The 22,237-nt window shown below is 41.4% G+C and overlaps 1 protein-coding gene across 1 annotated transcript in view; it reads left to right on the top strand.

Moving 5' to 3' along the window:
* RNF38 (ring finger protein 38) overlaps positions 1-22,237 on the top strand; it is a 227,031-nt gene that overhangs the window by 115,505 nt on the left and 89,289 nt on the right. Inside the window, exon 2 of the mRNA XM_018552449.1 lies at positions 20,787-20,857. Coding sequence (XP_018407951.1) covers positions 20,787-20,857 — 71 coding nt within the window. The remainder of the gene's footprint in view (positions 1-20,786; positions 20,858-22,237) is intronic.

Genomic DNA, 22,237 nt, shown 5'->3' with positions numbered 1-22,237 from the left:
AGTGTCTGACAAAAATAACTATTTACGTTTCAGCAAAAACTGGTATAATTTATGTGTCATGACATAATTTGATATTTTTCAAAGTGGAATTTTTGTGTCTCTGTGCTATCTACTAGCACAGGCAAACATTTACAGGGTTATTCACAAAAGGGTGAAGAGTTTGGAGGAGACAGGAGAAGTGAACAATCTGCAAGGTTAGTTTCAGAAGATCAAAAAGTCAGTCCACAAAAAAATTATTAGTTTTGGATGGATGTAAAAAGAAGCGAAAAACATAATGGAAACATTGCGTGAAAAAGGATTTCAACTTTGAAGCACAGTTGCTCATTTAGGGTTAATAGCCAGGTAGCTGTATTTCTCTCTTATCCATTGAGGGACACAGGAAGTCATTCACCATTGGGTTATATTGTCGCCTACATTGGACACTGGCAAGCAAAAAGACTGTAGGTCAGCCCAGGATAACCCCTCCTATTGCCAGCATGCCTCGGTTTTTTGCTAGTGTCCTAGAAGAATAGATATCTTTTCTTTAGCTCTGCTGGGTAAAAGACTAACTGCATTTTTCTAGCACAATTATTACTTCGAAACTTTTTTCCTTTAATCAAGTTTCTTCTCTACATCACTGCTAGAGCTGGTCTCTTCAACTGTCACTATCCAGAACCACCTTCCTCAGTCTGGCTTTTGGAGTGTAGGGTCTGGTCCTTGCTGGACTAGATGTTGTGGGGATAGCCTGGACATAACCTTCAGGCACTGGGTTCCACATAAAGCTCTTTCCGGACACCATTTTGGAAGCAAGTTAGCCAAGCAGCGCTTTCCAGGTCTAGAGTTCTTACCACTGCCTTAGAGCTTGCCATGCCTCTGAAGACTCAGTCTGTGAGTCAAATACTGTAGCTTCCTGTGTCCCTCACAGAAAGAATTTTACAATGAGTACAAAAATCATATTATATCAGCCAAACATGCCAATTCTGCTTGCTTATCTGGACCATCATAGGAGAAAGCCAAAGGATCCCTTCCACTCACAATGTCGGTAGCAACTTGCCAAACATGATAGATCTATAAGTTAAAGAAGTAAAAGTATTCTTAAAAGAATAAAACAGTGTTGTACTACACATTTAGGACTTGTATGACATTGCATGAACAGACAAGGCTGTTCAGAAAGCAAAGGTGAGTGGGATGAGCCATAAGCTCCTTCTATTGCTTGGTAACTCTGACAACAACATTTCTAAGCATGAGTTTCCTGGTCTTCCCATACTCTGTCACCATTGCAAGGGGTCTAATTTTGCCTTTGGCTTCACATTGTCAATAACACAGATCTCTGTTGGGAAGGGAACATCCTGTCACAAGACCCCAAAAGATATTTAGAACTGAAGGACAATTCAGCAGCTACTATATTTTGTGGATGCCAGCAGACACAAGCGGACAGATTCATGGAAAGTAGTTCATTGGCCAATTCTGATTATTTTTTTTGACCAGTCACTATTTTGGTTTTCTATGTCATAACATATTGATTCCAATTTGATAGCTGGGGATGTCTACTGTCCAGGTTATATGGGCATGTATGTTTATATCTCAAAATAAAAACATAGTTTGCCAAGTTGTACATTCTAACCACCATCAACTGCCTGTGGCTGGCATAATTAGCCCACAACTTCCCTGTCTATCTTCTGTAATCTGTCCAAAAAAAATAGATATCTGTGTTGGATATTTTGCTCTGTCACATATGCAAAATCACCCATAAAGGATCTTATATCATACAACGACTTTAGGCTTTACTGTAATCTAAATATTGCAAGAAGATGTTGGACATCCTTTGAACTTCAGGGAGTTCAGGTAGAAAGAAGGGTGAAAAAATCATGTATGGATTATCCTTCATACTGGAAATGTTGTAGCCCTTGTTAGTGAATGTGCAGGTGACAGCTCAGCAGAGGCCAATGGATGCTTCTTTCCTCCAGGCACTATCATGCTCTAGATGAGAGGAATGAGGTTTTGTCCGACTCAGGTAGTGCCTTGTGATGCAAAGGAGCAGAAAAAGGATTTGCCAGTGCCCTGTAATCATTGCAGCTCTAGAATTAGAATTCTTCCTGCCGTTTAAGAAGTCGGATGACAGACGCTAGCATGACTTGAAGCATATGGTTACAGCCAAAGATAGAAACAGTTCTCCCACTCTTTTCTGTGAAAAGAACTGTGCTTAGCAGAGTTTATTAATAAGGGCTGAACAGCAGTCTCCGCTGCTTGTTGCATTTGCATCTGCAGAGTGTGGATAACACATTCACATCTGAAATCCGGTCAATGAAGCCCTCTGCTTATCGAAAGCTCTCAAGCATTACATTTAATGTAAACAGCAATAATGCTCTGCTGGTTGGTTGGCATAAACTGATCTGAATTTCAGAATATGATGCTTCTTTGCTCAGCTCAGACTTTCTTGCCTTCTTAGACAAGTGCTTGCGCTCAGTATTTTTGGTAATGCCATAAATAGAACTAAAGATACTACTGTAAGACAAACCATTTTCTTAAAAGGAAAACTGTAATAGTTTCAAAAAGTGGGTTGAGTTAATTTTTCAAAATAAAAAAAACCAGCTTACATGTTTTTTTTTTTTTAGATTACATTTTTTGTGTGCCAATTGTATCATTATTATTCACATACAGATTTCTGGGTCCTCCCCTTAGTAGTTACCGATGTGTCAGCACAAACAGTATTTTGATAAATCACTAGTGTAAGTCAATAGGGTTGTCAAACTAAAGGAGGACTGTTGGTTTTTCAGAGTAAATGTTCACTAAGGTGTAGCTGTGTTCACGTCAGTGATCCAATTATGTGAAGACAAAATCCTGTATTTTAATTCCCCTCACACATGATTGGGTATTCAAAGTGAAAATTCGCTTTGCAAAAAGAACAATCACATTGATAAATGAACAGTCTTTGCTCCTTAAGTAAATCAGCCGCGTTTTAATGAAATTGAATCGACAGTGCGGTCTACATGATTGTATTTTTAAAGAAGTAAACAGGTAAAGTTATTGAACAGCATCCATGTGCAATTAGGAAAATATAGCTTTTCCGTATACATACAGAAACATTTTAGACATTATATTAATGTTAGCTAATTACATTTGTATACTGTATATATCTAGAAAACAAAATAGGAAAAGACAGTGGGGATATTTATGAAAACTGGAGCAGGCAAAATCTGGAGCAGTTGTCCATAGTAACCAATCAGCTTCTATATTTGATTTTCAAAACTTAAAGGAGAATTATGGGGTGAGTGAAAAACACTCATCCCCATAATTCAAGCCAACCTGGGACATTGAAGCTGTCACAGGTCAGCTCTATTGATCAGGAAGTGAGCACCAATCCGCTCACTTTGCGATCATCTCCCTGTAATGAGCGGTGACTGTCAGTCACCATTCTCCGCAGGGATTCCCTCCCTCCACTCCTTGATCCTCCAGCACTGACTGGAGGAATGGATTGGGAAGTGGGGTGGGCAAAGCTGGCTCTGCCTCCAGAGTGGCCGAGCCAGCTGTCAATCAGGCAGCAGGGTGGATCTCGACAGTATTGTCGGGATCTGTTCCAGCTGTGGCTCGGCTCTGCGCTCTCAGTGTATAGTGGGCAATAGTCTGCTATATGCTGAGTTCAGGGTCACCAGAGGACACAGTACAGGTCAAACTCGAATAATTAGAATATCGTGCAAAAGTTCATTTCTGAGATTGTTTGTTGTTTAGGAGTGGCTTGACAAGAGGAATACGACATTTGAAGCCCATGTCCAGGATCTGTCTGTGTGTGGTGGCTCTTGATGCACTGACTCCAGCCTCAGTCCACTCCTTGTCAAATTCCCCAACACTTTTGAATGGCCTTTTCCTGACAATCCTCTCCAGGCTGCGGTCATCCCTGCTGCTTGTGCACCTTTTTCTTCCACACTTTTCCCTTCCACATAACTTTCTATTAATGTGCTTCAAAACAGCACTTTGAGAACATACAACTTATTTTGCAATTACCTTTTGAGGCTTTCCCTCCTTATGGATGGTGTCATTGATGGTTTTCTGCACAACTGTCAGGTCAGCAGTCTTTCCCATGATTGTGATTCCTACTGAACCAGACTGAGAGACCATTTAAAGGCTCAGGAACCCTTTGCAGGTGTTATGGCTTAATTAGCTGATTAGAGTGGGACACTTTGAGCCTAGAATATTGCACCTTTTCACAATATTCAAATTTTCTGAGATTGTGGATTTGGGGTTTTCATGAGCTGTAAGCCATAATCATCACAATTATGACAAATCACGGCTTGAACTATCTTGCTTTGCATGTAATGAGTCCATCTCATATATTAGTTTCACCTTTTAAGTTGCATTAGTGAAATAAATGAACTTTTGCACGATATTCTAATTATTCGAGTTTCACCTGTATATGTCCTCCCGTGACCCTGAAGAGAACTATAGGAGAAAAAGGTTGCCCCATAATTCTCCTTTAACTGAACAAACTGATGAGAGATGCTGATTGGTTGCCATGTACAGCTTCTCCAGATTCGGTCTGCTCCAGTTTTGATAATATCCCCCAAGTGTATTTTTTTTAACCAGTTTTGGACATTGGGCATGCTACACATGCCCAAAAAAACGATATCAAAGTACTCAGAGATTGTGTAGAACTCCTTGTTCTCTTGCCCTCATGCTACTCCCATCGCAGCATTTGCCAGCAAATCCCAGCTGTCATTTTGAGTTGCTGCTGCTGTAAAAAAAGGGACTTTGCAGCCCAGTGTTTATAAACATTGTTCAGACATGAGATAGAGAAACATTGTTACGTTTGTATTTATTCTTCATCTGCAGATCAAAGACATAGCATCGATCTGCATATGAGGTTAATTTAAACAACCTGATTTTTTTTTTTTTTAAACTAAAACATGTTTCCCTTTAACCCCCAATGAATCCTTAGTTTTCCCTAATCACCCAAATCAGTCCTTCCACTTATCCCTTAAGCCAGGGCTCAAAATTTCAAGTCCTAAGCTACTAGCCAGGCCTTAAAAGTTACTCGCCACCAGTTGCCCCACCTAACCCCTACCCTGAACCGGCCTTAACTCCACCAGGTCAGCGGTGTGACGCAGAGTACAAAAGATCAGTAACAACGCACAGTACAGAAGTCAGTGGTGCAATGCAGAATACAGAGGCCAGCTGTGTGATGCGCAGTGCAGAGGCCAGCAATATGACGTGCAGTGCAGAGGTCAGCAATGTGATGCGCAGTGCAGAGGTCAGCAATGTGATGCGCAGTGCAGAGGCCAGCAATGTGACGCGCAGTGCAGAGGCCAGCAATGTGACACACAGTGCAGAGGTCAGCAATGTGACGCACAGTACAGAGGTCAGGGTGTGACGCACAGTACAGAGGTCAGGGTGTGATGCACAGTACAGAGGTCAGGGTGTGACGCACAGTACAGAGGTTAGCGGTCAGTATGTAATGCAGTGCAGAGGTCACAAAGAAAGTACAGAGACTTACAGTTTCTTTGACCTCTACCTCTCCTGGTGATGGTGGGGGAGCAGCGAGGTTTCCTGCACGTCCAGCCGGCTCCAGGTACTCTCTCTCCCGTGCAGCAGAAGATGGCCAACTGCGGTTCGGCAGTCTTCCTCTCCCACCAATGGCAGCTGAGGTGGGCGGAGGAAACCGCTGTGGCCGCCGAGGAGCCCAATCGAAGAGGGCACAGACAATGGCAGTGGAGCTTCTTGTTCGCTTCTCCCTGCCGCCGCAGTCTTAAAGTCAGAGCAGTCTTAAAGGGGGCCCCCTCCCAGTCCACATCTTTCGGACGTTATTAATCTGAGTTGCCCCACTCAGTATACCCGTTGCTTGCGGTCATATTTAGTGGGGCACTAAAATAAATAACGTGCTGGATTAGTCTGACCCAGGGGCGGACTGGTCCCGGAGGCAGGGTGGCAATTGTCCCCCAAGCCTCTCTGATACCTTTGCAAACACCCCCCACCACCGCCGTAAGCATTTATTCTCTTCCCTCTCTGCCGCTCTGCTGCTGCAGTGGCCAAGAGGGGACAGATTAAGTGCTTGCGGCGGCGAGGGGCGTTTGCAAAGATATCAGAGAGGCCCGGGGGGCAATTGCCACCCTGCCCGGGCCTAGACCACCCCTGGGTCAGACTAATTCAGCACGTTATTAATATGAGTGCCCCACTCAATATGGCCGCAAGTAAGGGGCATACTGAGTGGGGCAACTCAGATTAATAACGTCCAAAAGATGTGGACTAGTAGGGGAGCCTCTTTCAGACTATACAAAACACAGAAAATCCCCAGCTCACCTGCCAGCTAGCCTGCAACCAAACAAATTGCCCTGTCAACAGTATGCGTTAAAATCATAGGTTTTAGTTGCACAAACTTTTGGCCAAAAATATGTAGAAGCCACACCGCCGCGCCAAGGCACCTCTGCAAGGTGTGGTCCTAACTCTATGTATATGAGTCTCCAAGTGTGAGCATATTAATGCAGTCAATAAATTGCATGCAGGTGTACCAGGAGGTAGCCAACTCCTCCTAATAAGGTGCAGGGACGGGGAGTGGCCTAGAGGCAATGGCGGAGTAAGGTGTGTGCACCTGCGGCTCCCACACCTCGCCTCATCAAGCATGGATTGAGAGAGAGAGAAGACAAGAGCAAAGAGCAGACCTGAACGAGAGAGACTGAGACTGCGGCAGACTTACTGCACTATACCCCCATATAAGATCATGTAGTACCCCCGCAGGTCCCACTATAAGAACCCCCTAGGAAGGGGACACAGGGGTAATAGGGTAAGGGGAGGGGGGGGATACCAAGTAGAGTGGAGTTGGGGGTCACTGAACACAACAATCACGTATATCACCCGAATTTACAATCAATAATTTAATAATTGATGGGAAGAAAGAGGGACTAACACTAGTAAAGGTCACAAATTAATAACACCAAACAACACCAGAGGAAGGCAGTGGATACTTCATATTCCCTCAAAGGAATTAGAGGTACTAACCTGCTTCACAAGACACCAAACAAACTTTTTTTTGGGGGGGAGGGGGATGCAAGTGAACACCCCTGAGATCCGGGAATGGGTACTGGAATTGAACCATATAATGCGAATGGAAGAACTGACGGCACGTGCATATAATAGACATGGGATATTTGTAGAAAAATGGGGACCATGGTTGGCTTTTATTGGCTCAACAGAGATCCAACAATATTTATAAGAACATGAGGAACGGCATCTTTCCTCTTTTCCCTTCCTTGCACAAAATCTGTCCTTTTTTTTTTTGGGGAGGGAATGAGGTTGGATTTTGGGGAGGGGGGGAGTCTGCATGAATCTATAACTAGCCTTTACGGCAGGGTGCACATTGGGAAGGCTTACAACAATACAAAACACAGAAAATCCCCAGCTCACCTGCCAGGTAGCCTGCAACCAAACAAATTGCCCTGTCAACAGTATGCGTTAAGACTGCTCTAATCACATTCACACTGTTGAGCGATCCCTCTCTCTTCTCCCGACCGCTGCAGCTTCAGCTCCACGAAGCGGGCACTCAGAGAGGCGGCGATCACACCTGCCAGCGTTCCCTCTCTCTCCTCCTGGCCGCTGCAGCTTCAGAGCGGCCTGGAGGAGAGAAGAGGGAGCGATAATGGGTGTGATCAGAGCTGCCTCTCTGAGTGGAGCTGAAGCTGCAGCGGTCGGGAGAAGAGAGAGGGAGCGCAGAGAGCTAGATACGGCTCTGGATGGAACACTATCGCCACGGCAAGCTTTCGCTTCTGTTCTCTCTTCTCCTTCTTGGCCGCTCTGTAGCTGCAGCAGCCGAAAAAGAGAAGAGAGAACGGAAGCGAGCGAGCGATCGCTGCGGCGGTAGTGACACATCCCTTTCACTCGCCAATTGCGAGGGGGCGAGTGGAAATTTTGAGGCCTGCCTTAAGCTATTATTTTTTATTGTTGTTTTCTATTTTTCTAACCAGTATAGAGGAACTCCAACCAATCTAAAAATTGGTTGGAGTGTGAAGTCACATCTTTCTGTTCCTTGAGGAAGGGACCCTGCGCGGCCCCGAAACGTCGGTTTATTTGGATGTCTGTGACGCTTTCTGTCCAATAAAAGGGACATATTTATCTTTACTACTGAGTGCTGGTGATTTCCTGATCTTCCTGTGTCTGCACGGCGCCATCCGTGGTAATTCATCACTGCGAGCACCACCTTTTCTTATTTGGCCAGGACTGCTGTGAGAAGTGCGGAGGGTCTCTCCATCGATTTACATATGTCAATAAAACTGGGCGGAGCGAGCTGTGAGATCCCGGCTGGCTCTGCCCAGGGTGTCATTTGCGTGGAGATCAGTTGGCTACGGTCGACTTTTCTCCCTGCTTCGCCTGTCACTTTGGCTCAGTCAGGCCAAAGCATATGCCTTCAGCTCGGCTGAACCGCTCAGCTGCCTTCGGCTGCTATATGGGCTATTGTGAATAGCTCGTACAGCAGCCCTTCGGTTTGACTGAACCGAAGGATCAGGCAAAGCTTTTGCTGGATTCTTCGGCTCTTTAGTTAATAAACCCCACATGTATCACTTTGCTATCTTAAGTAATGACAAAGTTAGTGCTGAATAAACAAGCCCATAGCAGAAAAGTAAATATTGCTCTGGTCCTTAGGGGGTGTACAGAGTTGAAAGCTGACATGGTTAAGCTCATGTATATTCTTACCAGGGTAAAATAAAAGGTGTGAATGCTAGTATTATTAAAGCTCAGCAAACCTGTGTGCAAAGTTCTGCTTTGTCAGCCCTCTGGTTTAGATTTTTTTCTTTCCAAATCATGTTTGCAGCGTAATCTTGACTCCAGTCATGCACTACTCAGCTTTTCCTAATGATGCTCGCAGCAGAGTGACTGCTGTTGGTGTATACCTCTGCTTTTAGATCTGTTAAGATAAGTCTAGAGGTGCTGAACTGGGGTGAAAATCAATCCCTTGGTATGATCAGAAAAAGCTAATGTATAAAAAAATACCTCCAGATCAGAGGGCTAACAGTACCAACCAGCACCAAGTGTTTTCAAGCACCAATTATTAATATTAATACTGTAGTATACAGTGCCAACATTTTCTACAGCACAAATTAAATCAATTTAGTCAGAGGCGTAACTAGAAACCCCAGGGCCCCGGTGCAAGAAACCATTGAGGCCCCCCCCCAATAAAAACATGATTTTGATACCTTTTTTTTCTTCTTCTATTAAATGAAAAGTATGTTTTTAATTTTTTTTTAGTTTCTTCCTCGCTGGGCCCCCCCCCCAAGTGACGGAATGCCAGGGCCCGGTCGCAATTGCGACCGCTGCGACCCTGGTAGTTCAGCCAGTGAATTTAGTCTATTATTAATTTTATTACCACAGCTAATAACATTTTATTAACTGGTCGGTTAAATAATATAGGAAATTTGCTTATTAAAATAAAGTATTAGGGATAAGTACATTTATTCCATACTAATAGCTATAGAATGTGACTTTAAAATCATGGTAAGATTGTACCATTGGCAGAATTGTGAAATCATACTTGTAGGTTAAGTTATTTAAAATCCATATTAAGATCTATATCATGAGATCAAATTTTATGTGAATACAGAGATGTATGGATTAATGCAAAATGTTTAGGGGCATCGATGTATGAAGATGTCCCATAGGTACTCACCTCATAGACTCAAAATATACTCATCATAAATAATATTTCATCATGTGTTTTTTGCAGTTTTACTATCCATCTCCAAGTGAGGATGCAGCTAGTGGAATCTCGATAATGACATGTCAGTGTGGATGTGTTAACTATTCCAGCTGTCTTCACAGGGTGGTGTATAGACTGGAATGTACATCTCTGCAGAACATGTAGTTAGGTTTATTCTTGGAATCTTAGTGATGGCTGTTTTAGAGCCTTTAAAACGTGTATACATAATCTGCAACTGTTTCATTTAAAAGTGGAAATCAGTTCATTAAGGTGATGTTAAAGTCAAAAGGTTTTCATGCTATTTTAAGTACTGATGAAATCACTTAAAATGGATGCTGCTTCTTGATATTTAAAAGTTTTTTTTAGCTTCCTTGCAGGTTCCTATGAAACCACCCATGTGTGTGGTAGTAAGCTAAGTGTGTTTCCATAATACACATAGGCATGGCAAGGAAAGCCATTCTCTTGCTCCCTGCTCCCCTATCCTCCTTCCTCCCTTATACAAGCTAGTAGATGGACAGCTGTTGCAGACTGTGTTGTCCCTGGTGATGTTGTACACGACTGGAACTTTAGGGAAGCCAAGTTGAGAGAGCTGGAGCTGTTCAGAAACATGATGACTGTAAGTGCTTGGGCAAACATTTTAAGAAATACTTTGTGTGATCTGGATTCATTGTTGAAACAAAGTTTGAGAGGTTAATACTACTTTCAACCTTTTTTTATATTGTTTTAATAATATTGTGTATGTGAGTGTATACAGTAGGTTGGGGATTTTATCACAATAGAAAGCACCCATATGATTTACCTTTAGTGAGAACAGAGTTCATGGCCTACATAATGGGTCTGGAAGTGGTGAAGGCAGCCATGAGATGATCACATGGATTGGTTACAGACAAACCTGTTGACTCTATCTCTGTGCCTTTAATAGAGAGAGTTGTTGTGACAGCTGAAGCTGGCAGACTGAGTAAAAAAACTATTTTAAAAGTTTCAAAAATGTTAATTCCATTTTTGTCTGTACGTCAGCTTATAATTTAAAACAAATGAGCAAACCAAATAAAATCTTTAATATGTCCGTAAAGAAAGATTCTAAAAATGATTTAAGTAGGCAAATTGGTCAGAGTTTTTGTCAAAAAAAACTTACAGTGAGTTGTGGTCTGGTTATCTAGGCTTCCGTTACCTCTGGAGGATCATGGAGGGGTTCAGCATTACTTGACTTATAGCTTTTTGGGATCCCATTTGTTTTGCATGGATTACATGTACACAAAAACCTCAGGGGAAATTCTACAAGAACCGTTGATTTATTGAGAGCTAATCATAATCAGTTAAGATTACATTAGGTAAAATCATCTTACATGGCTTGAAATGGGATTCGTTTAATCAGAACATAATTATGCTGGGTCTCATTAATGAAAGAGTCCAAAGGAAGGATTGACTCTTATTCTACAGCATGGAAGAATAGAAGGGTGGAGCAACATAGACTGTCTAAAACAGTTCTTCTCTCAGACACTTTCATAAATATGGCCAACTTTGCTGATTATTTCACTCCCTCTTGTCTTGCACTATCACATTTGTCAGAAGGGTTGAGTTTTGATTGCAGTATAATTGGCCTAATTTATCACAGGGTCTTAAGTTAATTCTCACTTTAATGTTCCAATTGCAATATGGGAGAACTAAATAAAGAATCTGATTGGTTGCTATGGGCACAGAGTTCTTGATTCAGACGTCTGATAAATTCCGGCAATCACAGCCAAGCTCAGGCTAGCCATAAAATACACAGAAATAAATACAAATGTACATCTGTATTGGTGCTACACTGATTTGTACAAAATACCAGAAAAACAAATGACCAGCATAACATTCTAAGGTACTGCTAGCCTTGGACACAGGCTTCTCCTTTCCTTTAGGAGTTTTATGGCACCATAATATAATTTGTCAGATAAATGGTGATCGCTTATTCCCTAGAAGCCAGTTACTTTGAAATACGTCTTACCTGCTACTGCCCCTTCAAGCACATTATGGGTATAATTGTATGCTTTGCCTCAAAGACAATATGTTTCTTATTGCCAGCTCAAATCCAGGCTTGTGTGTTTTTTGTTATATTTAACCAGAACTAATAAAGACAAGTTTAAGCTATTTTTTTTCCTATCCTCCTCATTAACCCTTTGATAACCCAAGATTCATTTCTTTGAAAACATAAAACATGTGCTCCATTTGTTTGAAGACTGAACAAAAGATAAAAGCTCAGGGCTTCTGATGTGGGGTTATAGAAAGAATGTGTGAATTACATGAAATGTGAACCGGTTAATCCATCCTTTTTGTGCCACACACATTGTTATGACGCAAAAAAGGTTCCCTTCTGTCAGCGGTTGTTCTTGTCAGCGATTCCAACTAGTAAATCAAATTTTAGTTTTTGTTTTGTGTATTTAGTAGGCACGCGCCTAGGTAAATCATGTCCTTTTCTGTCATTTTCTTTTACAGTAGATCACATAAATAACAGTTTGACATGAATAAACTTTAGTTAGTGATGTAGTTCACATTTTTAAGCATTTAAAGGGCATGATGAGAAACCACAAGACCCAAATCATTTCTTTCTTCTCCACATCATCTAAATGATGACTGGATTGGATAATAGGCAAACACTTGAGGTCTGGACTGAACTTGTTGCCAATTATGCATTTTTCATTGTATGACAGTCTCTAATACATTTGTGGAAGGTGCCTGTGTTATTGATCGTAGCTAGTAAAAATCCAGCTGTCATTTTTCTAGGGCAAGTGATGAAATGAAAGCAAGCATCTATATTCTTTATGAAGAACCTCTATGTTCTGTTATTCCATGTTTCAAACTAAAATCCAGTGTGACATGAAATTGTAATGTAGCTACACCTCAGATGAACGATCCCTTACCTCATACACCTATGCTTTTCCAGGCCGTCAGTCACTAATCCACTGCAGCAGTTTTCAGAGAGCTCCTTACATGTTAGTGTCATGGGTCAGTTTCCTGAATCTGTGCTCTGAATCTTCCTCTTTCTCTCTGCTGGATACATCAACCAACAGGGTCAACCTTCCAAGGCAGGTTTGAAACTTAAAAAAATTAAATTAAAATATTAATGCCTATTAGAGATGAACTGCTACTGAACAATTATTCAAAACCAAACATTCCCTGAGTGGTCCTGAGACCATGTTATTTATACTAGAATTAAGTACACACTTCCAGAGAATTTTATGACATTTGTAGTCAATAATTTTTGCATATTTTAAGTAACTCTTCAAAAAATAGAACATTTAATGAGTATTTGATCTGTTATCTACGACGAGAGTTAAGTTGAGAGCAGATCGCTTTGGTGGGTGGGTGTTTTTGTTTCTGTGGGATGTTGGGATTGGCATTCCTTGTGATTGATGATGGATCTACATCGCTGGATGACTTGATTGACAGTGGGGGGGGGGGTTTGGACCTTTTGTGTTTTTTGTTTTTTTAATAGACTTTTTCTAAGGTGCCACGTGTAATTATTTCATGTAAGGGGGAGGGCCAGATATTTGGAGGCCCCTTACCTTAATGGGGGCTTCCAGATTCCAGTAAGTCCCTCGCAGACCCCTACATCCTCTTGCTGGGGACTGGATGTAGGGATGAGGCCCTCATTGGGCCTCATTGCCTGCCCCCTCCCAAAGGTACCTTCTCCATGTTGAGGGCATGTGGCCTGGTATAGTTCAGAAGAGAGGGGTACACACTCACCCACCCACTCATTGCCTGCCATGTTTCTTTTTATGGGGTGAAGGGTCTGGCATTGATTTTAGAGGGTTAAAGTGACTTAAAACTCCGGAGTTAAATCTTAAAAATGCATTCAATTACCTTAACTATTAACAAAAATGTATCTTATTTGTGTATCACTGGGCTGTAGACCCTCAAATCATCTCTGAATTGGTGCTGACACTGTCCTTCCTTCTGGAGGGTGGCTACTTTTGTTCAGCATGTTCCCTGTGCGTGTTGTAAAGTAGCCGCCACTCCAAGCTCGCTCCTGTGATGGACTACAATCTCACATTTAGTTTACTGATTTGTATTGAGATTGTAGTCCATCCCAGGAGTGAGCTTGGAGTGGTGCCAACCTCCAGAAGGAAGGACACTGTCAGCACCAATTCAGAGATGCTTGGAAGATCTACAGCCGAGTGATACACAAATAAGATACATTTTTGTTAATAGGGTACTGTAATACATTTTTATGATTTAATTCCTGAGTTTAGTGTCACCTTAATGTCACTTTTGCTGTATTACATTGTATGCATGCTTACAGATGCGCCAATTCACAGGCACGTTTAGGGCATCCCCCAAACATGTTGTGTAAAGGAAAGCATGTTTCCATAAAGGAAAGCATTTTTAATGTTGCACTTTAAGTAAAAGAGCTGTTCCCCGCTGAATTTGTTTTTAAATTTTGCATTGGTACTTTTCACCAGGGCAGTGCCTAGCTCCCTGTGCCATTTGTTTGACAATTCCTTGTAAATTTGCCTTGAAAATGGAGCTTCAGTAAGGTTCACATTAAAGCTGTCAGTCTGCAGAGTTTTGATAAAGCTTGCCAAACCACCCATGAATCAAACCCAGGCAAGTTCAGCTCATCACTACTTGTCAGAAGATGAACTGATGGCTCTTTGTGCTGCTTCTCTCTCTCCCACTTTGGGCTCTTAAGTACAGGGACTGCAAGAGGCTGATGCCATTTCAAATTCAGATATTAACACTGCATAAAATAAGTTTAACGATGTATTAATGAATACAGCATTGTATTAGTTTGTGGTTTTTTTTTTTTTATCTTGGAGAGTTCAGCTTTAAGTCACATTTACTGACCATACCGAGTTTAACAACTACTAAGTATGAACTTGTTGACATAACAGAAACACTGCTAGAGTTGGGGAATCTAATTATTATCCCGCTGTTTTTTCAATTTTAAGATTCAGTGTTAGAAATAGAAGGCACAACACAACATTATAATTTCAGGGGTGTAGTTTCCTAAATCTGCTTTGTCTTCAGAGTGATGTGGAGAGATGAATACACTCAACAGCAGTGTCCCTGAACTTGTATCCAGACACTGGCAACCATACAGCTGAGCTCTGTAAACAAGCTTGTCCCTGTGGTATTACTTTGCTTAATACATATTACTAAATTATATCTGCCCATGCCAGCATGAAATTAATAATGGAAAATAAGCATTTTGTTTTTCAGTATGGTTGCCTTTTATATTTTAACAACTAGGGAAGCATCTTAGGCTCAAGGGTCCTCTGATGATCATAGATTACATCTAGCAAGATGCTAGCAAAGTTTTGCCTTTTTGGCATAATATGTCAATTTTATTTAGTCTTCTACACATCATAGCAAAATTAAGTTAGAAAATGAGACATTGATTATGCAAGGAGTACAGTACATGGGTCTTGGGTAGCAATTTCTAAAATGACCCATGCCATTTTCCCTGCTATGATTGGCTGGATTTTTGGCTGAAATCAGCGAATAGAAAAAAATCATTCCAGCCAATGGGGAAAAGAGAGATGAAGGATAGTAAAGTAAAAGGGTAATGTTGATTTTGAACAGAGTTTTCACAGCTGCTCTAGGCATTGCTAGAGAGTTGCAGCATAAGAAAGGAAGCAATGAGGAGCTTACACTAGCACAGGCAATGTTAGGTGGAATAGCAAGAGAAATGGCATGGGTCAATTTAATAGGTTGCCTATTGTTTTTTTACTGGATTTAATTCTTATTTTAAAGCCCATTTCCAGACATGGGACTGCAATAGAAGGATTTGGTGACTTGTGGGTATATTGCCTAAAGCTAGTTCTAGCCTCACCTCTGGTGTGTGTTCTCTTGTGTTTGTCTGCTATTTACTCATAGAATGTACCTTGCTTTTACAACTAGGTAATTAAAGTGAAACTCTGGTTAGCCAGCTATACAGTATATATATTTCAACAATGTATTTATCTATTTGCTTGGCTTCATTTAAAAGTTTAATTTAATTCCACCCAATCACAAAAAGAGGAACGATGTCATTGTATCAAGGCACACTTCGGGGTCAATTTACTAAGCTGCCGTAGGCAGCCGAGTGAATGACCAACCTAAAGCGAAGTGAGCCGAACGCTGTTCGGCTATTCACTTCAGGCTGGTACTGCTGATTTCAGCCGTATATCGGCTGAAATCAGCCATACATCAGGTGGCTTCGGGTCGGCCGAACATGCTCTGCATGATTCGCCGACCCGAAGTGCAGAAGGAGATCGACTCAGCCGATCCAACATATGGATCGGCTAAGCCGAACCTCCAGCAGGCTACTCGCTGCTGTTCGGTCTATTCTTTTAGATGCCGAACAGCAGTGAGTGAATAGCTGAATGCTGCTTGGGAGCTGTATGGGCTATAGTGAATAGCCCGTACAGCAGCCCTTCGGCTCTACTGAACCGAAGGGGTTCTGGGGCCGAAGCTAGCCGAAGGATCGACCAAAGCTACGGCTAGATCCTTAGGCTGCTTCGTGAATAGACCCCTTTGTAATCCTGCATGTGCAACTTCTGAAATAAAGTCAGTTTTTTTACACAGATTTTCACAACTGCTATCTAAGGATTGCTAGAGATTAGAGAGGGGGAGCAATACAGAGCTTGCAACAGCCCCTATGCAAAGATATTGTTAGATTGGATAGCAAACAGAAACTCAAGGGTTATTTTAAGAAGTAGAGCAATATTATTTTGTGCAAAGCGTTGTAAACTAGTTAAGTGTGTTGTGATACAATCTGTGACATTCACAAATGTCGTTTAACATAATGTTCAGGTCTCAGATGATTGTCCAGCAAACTCTATTCTTCAGGAAAGGTCATAGTTATGCTTTGCTTAGTATTCTGTGTAGTGGGCCCTTGTGTGGAGGTTAAACAGATGTTCTAAGAAGTGTTGCACACATGATTTATTCCACGGACAATCTAATGCTCAGGCTTTGCCTGAGACACAATCCCCGGTGGAAATGAGTGTGAGTGTCAAAGGAAATTGATATTTATTTCCACTGAGCGTTGACACATGTCAGACTGCTATTGCCTGACCATCACTATTAAAGTCTAAAAGTAAAAAAACATTTTGTTGTTATATTTGAAAGCACTTTGAACTACTGCTTATCCACATTTGTACTGCATATGCCTTCCTTTACTGCATGTCATACAAGAACAGGATCTATAAAATATGGGAATAGACATACTATCATGTAATGCAAAACCGAGGCATGAAAATGCAGGATCAGCTTATCTAGTAGCCGCCCACCCATAAATAAAAAATGCTAATTAAAAACTTAACAGAATAAGCCATAAGAAGAAAAAATACCCAACTGTATTTCAAGGGACTGGTGACATCACTGTGCATCACTGTTGCCTCCTGGGGAATTACGGAGATGAAAACAGTGCAGCAGTGCATTATTGTGGGATATCTTTTAGCCTTTAATTAGTGCTTATTTGGTGGTGGGGGCTCCTAGATAAGTGGACCTTGCATTTTAATGCATGCTCTGCTTTAACGTAAAAAACACACAGTACAAATATACTGCCTAAAAGTCGAACTGATAAATAAACTGTCCCAAAATGCCTCCCACATTCCTTATCCTTTTTCATAGACACGTACATAAAAATACTTTTAGGGGGGTTCTTAGCTTTCTAGCTTGTGCAGACCCTGACATTGTCATCTATCCACTAGTAGCCAGTTAATGTTTACTCTGTAGTGGTGGGCTTAAAGGCAAATAATATCCAAATGGTAAAACCCCAAAAAACAATTCAGATAAATTACACCAGTATTTCAGATTAGATGTGAGTCCTCAGGTACCCCTTGACATCAGTATTAATAGGTACAGTTTTTTATACAAGACAGGAAGGGAGGGGTAATAACGCAAGTGTATAATGCTTCACTACTGCATTAATAAAAGTGCTTCTATTACTTTCTTTGTTGTTTGGAGAGATTCTTCTCAGTTCCTGTCCTAGTGACCACACAGAAAGTGATGAGACTTTCCTCAATTGCAACACAGACAGCATTAAGGGCTAGTTCACACCAGATGCAGTTGTGATGCAGTCCGTTGAGTTTGGCAGCTGTATCAAAATCGTGTCACAATGCTTTCCAATGGGATTTCTGGTGCTCTGTTCAGTTCCGATGCAGACAGAAAAAATCCTGCTTGCCAACATTTTTGCTATACCTTATCACAACGGAATGCATAAAAATGCATAAAAACGCATGCAAACGCACTTGAATGCACCTGAGGGTTCTGTCACACCATATCCAGTGTGTTCCAGTGTGTTTTGAGCCCGGAACGCACTGGATCCCAAAGATCAAGCCAGGGCGCATTCTGAGGCAGGCGGTGCCATTCATGTCAATAGTGCATGCAGCATTTTTTTCCAATTGCACTGCAGCGGAACGGAGGGCAATCCTGTACCTCACGATCCGGTGCGAGCGATCACACTGTGGGCGGGGGGCGTTTCTGCGATGTCATTGGCATGAATGGCACGTCCCCGCCCGCCCCAGAACACGGCCCGGCTTGATCTATGTGATCCAGTGCGTTCCGGGCTTCAACCGCACCGGAACACACTGGATATGGTGTGACAGGGCCCTCCAAGCCAAAATCGCAGTAAAACGCTGTAAAAACGCATCGCATTGCAGATGCGCAGACGCACGCAATTCTGATGCATTTATGGTGCAAACTAGCCCTCAAATCCAGACAGAGATTTTGACCCTTTCACACTTTATCCAAACCTAAAAAAAATCTAAAGTACAAAAGTAATTCCCCACCTATGGCAGTGTAAAAAATAAGAAAAAAAGGACAAAACTCCACAAGAGTTTTTTTTTCTTTGTCCGATCTTTTTCAGTCAATACCATATAATCGTAGGTTTTATGAAAATGATATAAAATAAGATTATAAAATGTAAATCACATGACATCGCTATTTCTTTATATGATGTATTTTTAGACAATGCAGTTCCAACTGATGTGCGTTATTATTTTATCATTTTTTTTCTCTATTTAATTTTGATGATTGTTTATTTGATTACTTTTACTACTTCGGCATCTATTGATATGCACATGTTTTTACAATGAATTCATATAATGAATGCCTACCTTCCATATGAAATGTTTTATTGTATGCATATTATTTCATCAGTGTATGACACCTATGTCCTGAAGAAGTGGCCATTCGGAAGCCACGAAATTTGTAAATAGTGGTTTTATCTGATCAAAAAAAATCCCTCTATAAGAAGCTTTCTTTTGGAGTATTTGCCTTCCGTGTGGGCGAGGTGCGGGTACTGACCCTAATTTTTCAGCTCATCTCTCCAACCCAAAAAAATTGTGTACTTCCGTTTATGATATTCTGACATAATTGTGGCTTTTTTTTTTTAAATGTATCTAGATTTTCTACCTGCTCTACTGCTGAGATGCCATTCACATCCAAATGTTTCTGTTGGGTAGTGTTTTTCCTGCATCTCAGAACAGACTGTAATTTTATTCTACTCAGCTGGATCAATGGTGGTGATTTATTAAAGGAGTAGTAAATGTGAATGTTAGTGAATGGACTGTGCACACTCTGGAAAACCCAATCTTGTGCGAGGGAAATTAAAATGAAAAAAAATTGAATTAGTGATTAGTGAGTTATATTTACAGATAATATATAATATATATTATAGATTTTACATGATTGGGTATTTAAAATAAACACAGCTTCACTTTTATTCACTTTGAATAGCAAGCATCCACTTTGTGAACAGTAAGGTTAGCAAGTAAACACCAATGCCTGAAAAATTTAGGTCACAATTTGGTTAATAGAAATGTAGTTTTGCTTTATTAAATAATGAGTAATTCATCTGGTATACCTTACTTCGTATTTTAATACTTATTTGAAGATATATTGCTAGATTTCTACATTTTCTTTACGTTTGAATTAAAAGAGCTTCTTATTTTAATTCAAACCTAAAGAATCTCTGTATCTAACAGGGTTATTCACAAAAGAGTGAAGAGTTTGGAGAAGGCAGGAGAAGTGAACAATCTAGGACAACATAGCTGATTTGGAAACATTCTCCAATTCATCTCACTTTCCAAATCAGCAATGTTCTAGATCAGGGGTGGCAAACTCAAATTCATCAGGGGCCGCATCAGCAGTATGGTTACCCTCAAAGGGCCGGTTGTATAGGACTATGCATCTACTCTTTATTATCATAAATAGTTGCCTCTGCATTCAGTTGCTACTGGTTTTAATAATAATTTAAGTAATAACTAGCCTTGAAAACATCCACAAGAAACTTTATTGGAGACTGCTCAGACTGCAGCAGAAATCCCTAATCTGGCGTTTTCAAGTGACAGCTGTCACCTAGTCAAGTTAATGATCAGGTGACAGCAGCTCCATGTAAACGCATGCACACCGCATGTAATGATACGTGATATGATTACATGCGTCCAGGGAGAGTGATTGATTCCTAGCGGAATGTAAACATATCACGTATCTTTACATGCGGTGTGCAGGCGTTTACATGCAACTTCTGTTAACTTAACTTAGGTGACAGCTGCCATTTGTAAAACGCCAATTTAGGGATTTCTGTTGCAGGAAAACGCAAGTTCCTGACGCAGAAATCCCTAACTGCACCTAAAATAAAGGTGTGAATGCAGCCTAATACACTTCTACTACTCCCCAAACGCCCCATCAGCGCCCTCTAGTGTCTACTGTGTGGTAGTGCCGGCTCTGCTTGCTACCACACAGTAGACACTGCTCTGCACAGAGTCGGCATAGCGGACCGGCCCTGGCTGCTGTGCGGGCCACATTACAAGGTCCGGCGGGCCGGATTCGGCCCGCGGGCCTTGTGTTTGCCACCCCTGTTCTAGATTGTTCACTTCTTCTGCCGTCTCCAAACTATTCACCCTTTTGTGAATAGACCTGTAAGGCTTTTATTTCTTTTTGTGTCTAAAGTGGGGCAATTTCAGTCTCACTTCCTGTTTTGGTGACCATGCACAAAGTAAGAGCAAGTATCCCTAATGAGCAAATACCCCTAATGGAACCACAGTGGAAAATGTGTATCTTGGCAGAGGCACATTCTATTTTGGCTGATTAGAGGTGGATATCTAATTTTAGTACTCACTTGTTGCAAGGAATAATATATCTCCTTTCTTGTTTTCTTGTGCAGGTCATTTGGGCCCCTCATTTCAGTGTCAGCCAGTACATCAAGACCACATATGCAATGATGACAGCGAAAAGGTATGGGTGCCCTTAAAAGCTCATAAATAACATGACAACCTTTCACACGTTAAAATGAAATCCAATAATTGCTCATTACTTAAGCAATAACACATGGCAAGAAGTGCATTAAACATTTCAGCGCTCAGGCTGGGAGTCTCAAATGCCTTAAGGAGGAAGCTTAACCTTTATTAAAGAATGTTTCTCATGAAATTCAAATATGTGTCTACATATAACCCAGTATATCTATTGATGTGTGTATATCTGCCTGAGGATGCATGCATTATCAGAAAGCAAACAGCAAAGGAGACACAAAATAAACAAGCAAATAAGGTATGGGTGGATGCATCAAAAGTTATTCACTTTTCTGGAGCCAAAGCTTAACAAATATATGGGCATATCAGTGGGTTTTGTTTTTGTGTGCTGTTTCTGTCATTTGAGCTTCAAGTGTCAGTTTGTCTAGAAAATTCAAAAACTAATTGTGAATAAACAGAAATTATGGGGGTGATTTCAGGTATGACGACAGCAGCTTAGGGAAAAGATAACTCTGGTGGGCCCCTGCCAAACTTCTAAGACAATTACATTTTAGACTAATTAAAAGTGGTTGTATATATCTTTTTAGTATGTATTTCTAGAAAATACCACAACTCTATTATTGCACTTAAACTTGTTTGTGTTGCTTTAGGTTGATGAACAGGTATTGGTACATAAAACTTTAAGGCAATATTGTGCTTTACCAAGGACACATTGGCCGCATAAAATTAAAGATTGTTCTATTTAAATAGAGGCATTTAGTGGTTAAAGAGGCATTTTTCTGTGCCCCCCCCTAATGTGTTGTATTGCAATAAATGTATTTTTAACATTTTGTATGAAGTGTAGAACAGTAAGAGGGTTATTCACTAATGAGCCGTAGCTTCGGTTGATCCTTCGGTGCAGTCGAACTGAAGGGCTGCTGTACAGGCTATTCAAAATAGCCTGTACAGCAGCTGAGCGGCTCAGCTGCGCCAAACCCATATGCTTCGGCTCGGCTGAGCCGTAGTGACAGGTGAAGCGTGGAGAAAGGTCGTCCGAAGCCGACTGATCTCCACGTAAATGACTGCTGGGAGGAGCCAGCCACAATCTCACAGCTCGCTCTGCCCAGTTGTAATGACAGACCTGGGGACGCTGATCTGTCATTAAACAATAACAACTGGGCGGAGCTGGCCGGGACACCATGGCCGGCTCCACCCAGTTGTTATTTATTGCTCGGGACCTGCTAGAAGAATCTGGCAGGTGCCGGCCAATAGGAAACAGTTGGGTGGAGCTAGCAGGGATGTCACCGTTAGCTCTGCCCAATTTTTTATATTTTGCTGGCATCTGTCACATTTGACATTATGCGGCGGGAGTTCGTCGTGTGGGGTC

This window comes from Nanorana parkeri, unplaced genomic scaffold (genome assembly GCF_000935625.1).
Source record: "Nanorana parkeri isolate BGI_ZX_2015 unplaced genomic scaffold, ASM93562v1 scaffold88, whole genome shotgun sequence".
In the NCBI taxonomy this organism is placed as follows: Eukaryota; Metazoa; Chordata; class Amphibia; order Anura; family Dicroglossidae; genus Nanorana; species Nanorana parkeri.
This window is presented reverse-complemented; position numbering and strand designations above follow the sequence as displayed.